The sequence below is a fragment of the Pithys albifrons genome, chromosome 13 (genome assembly GCF_047495875.1).
Source record: "Pithys albifrons albifrons isolate INPA30051 chromosome 13, PitAlb_v1, whole genome shotgun sequence".
Lineage (NCBI taxonomy): Eukaryota > Metazoa > Chordata > Aves > Passeriformes > Thamnophilidae > Pithys > Pithys albifrons.
Genome location: NC_092470.1, coordinates 8,408,039 through 8,415,590, shown reverse-complemented (window position 1 = coordinate 8,415,590; position 7,552 = coordinate 8,408,039). Strand labels below are relative to the sequence as shown.

At 42.6% G+C, this 7,552-nt stretch overlaps 1 protein-coding gene across 1 annotated transcript in view; it reads right to left on the bottom strand.

Annotated features, from left to right (window-relative positions):
• RFX7 (regulatory factor X7) overlaps positions 1–7,552 on the bottom strand; it is a 51,001-nt gene continuing 43,449 nt past the window's right edge. The window contains exon 9 of the mRNA XM_071568464.1: positions 1–7,281. Coding sequence (XP_071424565.1) covers positions 3,973–7,281 — 3,309 coding nt within the window. The 3' untranslated portion in view covers positions 1–3,972. The remainder of the gene's footprint in view (positions 7,282–7,552) is intronic.

The following is a 7,552-nucleotide window of genomic DNA, read 5'->3' as shown; positions in this document are numbered from 1 at the left end:
CATATCAAGAAAAAACCCCCCAGAAGTAATTTTAATATAAAATGTTTTTATTGTTTTTGAAAACATTTAAAAAACAATTTTGAGCACTTTCAATAAAAAAAATAACTGAAATGCTACTGCAATATTCAACTACTGTAGTTTCAGCAGTACAACAGACAACAAAACACTTGGGAAGAGGGGAGAAACTGGATTTCCTGCACTAAATGAAAATGTGGAACAGGGATTTTTCTTTCCTTACGGTGCAGTAAATAAAGCACAGTATAGTACAAGACTATTATATGAACCTCAGATGCACTGCACAAGAAATGCTTTCCTTCTTTTCAGTTCAGAAGTCAGTGCTTATTGCAATTATTTGCAAATTATTTACTTCATGAATTCTTATCATGATAAAATGATGCAAAAATGTTTTTCAACACCAGAACAATAAAAAATAATCCAAGAAAGGAACATATTCAACAATAACTAAGCTGAATTAGTTAACATAAAAAAGTAAATAACTTGTGAATAACTACGCTCACCTGGTTAACACTGAACCAGCTTCAATACAGCAAAAGAATAAAAAAAATAAAAGTGGTTACAGGAATATATCTAGTACTGTACAAGATTAAGTCATTAACACTCATGCACGTTTTGTGATCATGTATTAACATGGTGAAGCAAACTAAACTTAATTTTTCCTGCTGCAATATTCTCATGTAAGAGAATCAAAAATAGAAATATCTCATTGAGATCAATGCACATTGCTACATAAGACAATTTCACCTGTCACTTTTAATGACATTTTGCCTTTTAATAATGAAACACATTAAAAAGTTTTTTTTTGTTTTGCCTTTTTTTTAATCTGTGGGCCGTATTTGTTGCATTTATCCTAAGGAATGTGCCTGCCACAGGTTCAACAGAATTTTAGTGCAATATATGAACCCAGAAAGTTTGCTGGATTAACCAAGCAACCAAATTTAAAGTGTTTGCTGCAATACTGTACACAGGGTACAAATTCACTAGTTTGTATACTTTAGCAAAATCTGCTATCAAAATAATTTATTTCTCATGTTAGTAGGAAGCCAATAATGTAAACAAGGGGTCAGAACTGTCTCAAATTCTTAGTTTTGGAGTATCTGACATAGACAGGCTTCCATTTGTTAGAATCACAGAATTTTCCTTTGGGTATTGCATACTTTGGTGTGCAGTAGTGCTCTGTCTCAATGTATCATAAAGAACTAACTAGCACTAAGTACAGGGACCTAACATTAATTATAACACCAACACACAAACATCTCTAAAATGATACATACCAATGTACAAAGCTGTGCCTGTGCCTTGGATTTTACTTGAAGTAATTTTTATAGAATTTAATACTCTTAAAATTAAACATATTTTTGCTTTAAACACACCGATTATAAAGTATTTTTGCTAATTAAGTCACGTTAGGCCCAATGTAGTACTTGTATTTAAAAATAATTTTAAACGCACTTTTAAAAACCTTTGGTGATGGCTGCATAATTTAGAATGCATCAGCTTTAAATCTACTCTTGCTTTTCTGAGAAATCTTCTTAAAAATCTCGTAGTTAGGCAAAACTCTACTCTCCCAGGCCCTCCTGTCTCAGTGTTGGTGACCCAAGGTGGGCTGAGCAGCACCTGTGCAGCTCCTCCCCACAGAGCTGTCACCGAGTCACAGAATCAGAGTCTGCTGAGCTGGAAGGGGCGCTCCCCCTCCCTCAGAGTAGGTGTCACCTATTCACAGTAGCGCTGGCACTTCACACAGGGTCAGGAAACAGAAACAAAAAGGTGCCGAGTATCTCTCAGCCCCATGTTCAGCACATCTCTGGCAAAAGGCCATGGGCAGGTACAGGACTCAGGCCCTGCCTTCAGCAACTTCAGTCTACAAGAAAACTGGCTCAAGTCTTACTGACAGACACCTGGCAGGGTAACAAGCAGGAGGCCACCATGCAGCTTTTAGTGTCCTCCCCTTTTCTTTACCAAAACTTAAAAGGAGTCACCTGGTCTTAAAGCAAACCACACTATCGCACATCCCCATATTCAAGGAGGGATCAGAACTCTCCAAGTTTATTTCTGATGAAGTGGCAAAACTTCTGATTGTGAGCACAGTGAAATCAGGCCCCCATAAGGTGCCGTAGGTTGGCACAACTGTTTGTCCCTGCAGAGGAGGCCACAGACTGGCGATGAACTGGGGCAAGAGGAAGCTGTGATAACACCAGCACCTTCAGGGCCAATGCAGCAGCACAGGTTGAATTAGCACCGCCAAAAAATTGACCAGTACTGGGATCTGAAGTCATTTGCAAAAACTGAAGGAACAGAAAATCACCAAGACACTTAAACACTAATCACATGAAATACAGGAGCATTGTTCCCTTAAGGAAATCTAGAGGGGGTTTGCTGCACCTCCCCCTTTATAAACTCATGATCACTCATTCAAACTAATGCAAATGAGAAAAGTTTTTCCTGCTCAGTTTTCTGCTTTATGTCAGGTCACAGGAAAAGTAATCCATTTTATACCAGGCTTAAGGGATGGTATTGTAACATAGTGAGTGCACCAATTCTTCTGTAAAAACCTACCTCTGCAAGCCCTCTTTCCAGCATCAAGTCCATGGCTGGTTCAGTACCTCCCTCTTTTGATCATCAGAGAGATCCATGCCATGCTGATAAAATAAAAGGTCTTTTTTGGTTCAAGTGAACTAGAGAGGCAGAAGTCTAATTCTCATTTTCCAGAGGGGCAGCTAAGGACTAAAAAAAAAATTAGATTCACCAACCCTGTCAAATTACTTTTGAAAATGGAGTTCAGGCTTCTGTAACAGTAAGTACTTTTGAAAGAAGTTTTACCAAAAGAAAGATCATGTCTTACTGTGTATCTGTAAAGTGCCTGGCAGTATTATGGCTCTGTATGAAATATTTTTAGATCAACCACATTTTCTAATATTTGAATAATCATTTGTTTGAGAGAAAGAGTGAGCAAGAAAGACAAAAAGGCTCATCCTACTGAAATACAGAGAAAATAGCATCTTCCTACGCCTTCCACTAGGTTAGGAAAGAGCAAACTTAAAAAAATGAATCTTTAGAAACAATATTTTAATGAGCTCCAGCAGCTCTTCATATTTTTTAAAAAAGAGGGAAAATAGCACGTTCCTTCTCTAGCATTGATAAACAGTACTATCATTTTAAAATAGGGTGTCATGTCTAGATTAAATCTCAGTGCTCAGAATCTTTTAGCATGAATTTTACCTAATGTAAAAACATTGACATGAGAACTAAAGTATCAAGTATATAATGAATACTAATGATAAAATAACTACATAGATTTATTTCTCTTAAATAAAAAAAATTAGTGCATCTTTCTTTTTCCTTGATCATCCTTGTTAGCTTTTCCCATCTCTGTGTTTTTACTAGAGATGCAAATGGCACCAGTGCTACAGAGATTTCCCTCAGTTCACCACTGAGCAGTGCTCCAGACAGCTACACAATGATGAGGCATCTGCATGTCACCTGGTTACTTGTACCCACTCCCCACCCCTACCTACCTGCACGAAAACTGCATTTCATACCTTGGCAAAGGTCAGAAAGGATCATCTACTAAGAAGTATCAACCAGTACAAAGTATGGGACGCCTACTCAAGAGCTCAACTTAAAACCCTCCCAAAGCATCAACCATAGCTGTCATTGCTGGCTGGCCATTAACCACTTTTTATTTGCTAAATCAAGAAATGTTGAATGGGAAACACTATAAAATTCAAATTTTAATACTGGCTCTTTGATAGCCCATCACCTTCAGAGATTTGTTTCAAATTGGTAAGACTGCTTTTTCCTTGCTGAAGAATGAGCAACAGGTACAGCAAACTTTTTTTAAAAATGCCACAATACATAGCAAGTGTTTCTGCTGCAGGAGGCACTTCCATTAAGACAAATACAATACGTCTGTCTTTTAGATACAGTGTGCTACATACATATTATAAAACAAGATTAACCCAACATTTCAACAGCAGGATGATCCTTACTCTCCATCCACTCAAAACCTGATGCAGTCATTGAGTTAATGGATTCATTGCAGATTTGTTGAAACAAGGGATCATTTTTTAATTCCTCCAGTGTAGCATCATCGTCTTGTCCCTGCTGACGACCTGGATCAAACAGTAGATTTGTGTCCAAAGTGTTCAGATCGTTAATGCTGCCTGAGAGCTCGGAAGACAACCTGATGTCGCTGGGAAAGACAGATGCAACGTTATTGAGATCTGATGCCACCTGATTCACCAGCTGCTGGTTTGTTGGCAGACTGTCCTCCCCTAAAAGGTCTTTTACAGTGCTGCTAAAATCTAATTGCTGCTCTCCAATTTCTGATTGTGCTTGGTTATCTCCAGAAGAAAAACTGATCTGATCGGTGCTGCTGTTCTTTGTGAGGTAATTTGGTGTTTGGAATTCATAAACTGAAGTGCTGGAATTGATCATACTTTGTGGGTTGGCACTAGGAAAAGCGGCGGATGTCTCCAAAATCTGAGTGAGATTCATCCTGGCTGTGTAATTTGAGGGCATGTTGTTCATTCCCAAACCTCTCACCGCATCATCACTATCAGAATCAAGTTTGTTTAACAACACATTGGTTATTTTTTTAGTGTTTGTTTGTTTCTGAAGAGACGGGAAGGCCGTCTGCATCATCACAGTCAAGGGGACTGACTGGCTTCTCTGTGCTATGTTATTGGCACTGGAGTCTGCATGGATATTCGCAAATACATTGTGAACTTCAGGAGCTACCGGACTTCCGAACGGTGTCAGGTTAGAGCGTGGTATATTTGACACAGGGTAAACAGTGCTTCCACTGAGATTGCGCTGGCGATGGACAGCAGGGCTCACACTCCGGCACCGCAGACTGTTGTTGAGGGAGGATCCAGTTCCTTTGTTGTCCAAAGGAGCAGGAACAGCAAAGCCCTCCTGCTTAGTGGTGCTACTGACAGGGGCTGCCTGGTGCTGCACAGGTGAAACAGGAGTCACGCGGCCGAAGTGAGTGTCGTGGTGGCGCGGCTGGGACTGGTACGACTGGCTGGGAACAGCGAAGGCGTGAGGTTTCCTGAAGCGATCTTCCACCAGTTCCTGGTAGGTTGTGAGGATGCCATGGTTTGCAACAGACGAGTTGCTCACACCACTGTAGCCGTTGTTCATCCACTCGAGCTTGGTTTTGTCGGGGTGGGTCGCCATAGGCCGCTGCATTGGCTTCACAGGGCTGCTCGATATAATGCTTGCGTCATGGTAAGCCATGCTGGAGCTGATGGGAGTAAATGCAAACGGGTTTCGGCATTCCACAGGACTGGGAGGGACACTGCTGCTGCAGTTCGAGTGAGGTGTGCCAATGGGCGTGTGCCGGCTGCTTCCTAGAGCGCTGTCTACAGGAGTTGTCTGGGCCAGCCTTGAACAAGGGCTCTCTCGAGACATGTTCTGAGATCCAGCAATCATTTCGGACGTGGGTGTTGGAGTCGGGGTGGGGGTGGGAGTCGGGGTGGGGGTGGGGGTGGGAGTGTGAATTGGAGTGCTGTTGTTATGGATCGAATGGTAAAAGTGCGTGCTGCTTGGATGAGATGACACAGGAGCTCCTTGAGCTACTGTCTGACTCTGAAGTGCCATTCCTAGACAACTACCGTAAGGATGGGAATTATTCATGGACATTTGCTCTTCCATGAGCACCAGCTCCTCCACAATGCTGTCCTGGGTAAGGTCATCATCAAATGAAAAGAAGTTTTCATTTGACTGAGGGACTGTATGCTCAAACTCTTTCAGCTCAGACTGCAGAGGTAACTGATTTGAAGACTGTGCTTGTATTTGACTCAAGGAGTCCTGGATCTGGCTCTGTAACTGCTGGCTGTACACATCCTGCTGTATCCCTTCACAGTGCACCAGCTCCCACGCAGAGTCCTGCAGGTCACTAGAGCCAGAGTGCCCAGCCATAGACATAACACTGATATCTTGCTGCTGATCACAATTCACAGATGCAAAGTCAGAGGTTTTGGTGATATGGTGCCACGTATTTGGGTTAAAGCTGCCATCGGATTTTGAATCATTTTCTTGGATAAACAAGTTTCCTTCCAATTTTATTTTTATATCTGGAGATGATGCTGACGCAAGTTGCTGTTCTAAAGCAGGGTCACTGGTATTTAAATTGGTGCTCAACGAAGGGTCTTCTGCTAAGTTTGCTGCAGCTGCAGAAGGTACAGGTACTGTCACGGGCACTGTGCCAGGGACTTGTGCAAGTGTTGCCATGTTGTCACTGTTAGATAACGATCCAACCTTCAGAGTGTTAACACTGTTCGCTTTTTCACCCTCCACAGTATTATCAGCTGAAAACTGCTCCACTAGTGGTTTCTTTACAGGTGGTACCTGGGAATCCTGAAGTGTGGAAGGTTGTCTCTTTCTTGGACTTTTACTGCATGTTTTATCTTTAATCGCAGTCTCACCAGTAGGAGGTGAACCAATGCTGGTGCTGGGCAAGTTTTGACTGGCAACTGTAAGCTTAAGAGTGTTTTGATTATTGCCTGCTGAAGAAACTGGTGTGATCTCATTAGACTGTGTTTTAAATTTGGTCCCTGCTTCTTCAGCTCCCTGATCACAGCCCTTACCTGGTTTTGCCTCCATGACATCATCAGCTGAAACCTTCAAGGCTGCATCCTCAAAATTAATTAGCTGTGCAGGAGGCAAGTCAGGGGTTGCTTTTATGGATTTAGACACGTCAGAGCTCTCTTGGCCCTGTACAGAGTTCTCATCCAGCAATGCTTCCGGTTCCATTTTGATCTTGACTGCAGGTGCAGCTACAACAGTACTAGGCTTCGATCCTGGAGACTGAAGTGAAACAACAGATCCATTTTTGATCTGTGGACCAGTCCTCCCTTCTTCCACTGCTCCTGCACTACTGCTGACTGAAGGCGTCTGTTTGACGGGCACACTGCTGCTGCTCGGGGCAAGAGATATTGCTGTCATTTTCACCACATTTAAGGAATTCACATGTGGAGCTGGCACAACAGTCTTGATTGGGCTACTGGTGAAGAGCACCGTGGTGGGAGAGCGGATGGTGAGAGCACTGGTGTTTGCTGGCTTCGGTAAGATCTGCGGGTAGCGATGCCGGGCAGAGCGGTCACCAACAGGGCTGGCGGGAACGTTCTGGGGAGTCTTTGGTGGCTGCTTGACTGATTGCATGTGCTGAGTGACCACCTGGACGTTCAGCGGCAGGACCTTGCTATCAGACGATCCCATAGGACTTGGAGACGTCACCAACTGCCTGGTCCTTGGCACCTGCAGAGAGAGAAAAAGAACAGGTGTGACAATGAAGCAACAAGTACCCAAAGCCCACAGACCACCTCACCCCCAAGCATTTCAAAGGTGAAGGACAAGACAGCTCAATACACCAAAGCTAGTGAATGTCAGTTTGAAACAAAGTAAGCTCTTCTACCATATACAAGACAATTTCGATTTGTCTGCCTAAGGATTGGTAGATTTGTGACCTCTGTTTTTAAGGCACAAAGCACTGGTCTACACACTAGTCTACTCTTCTGCTAATGAAATG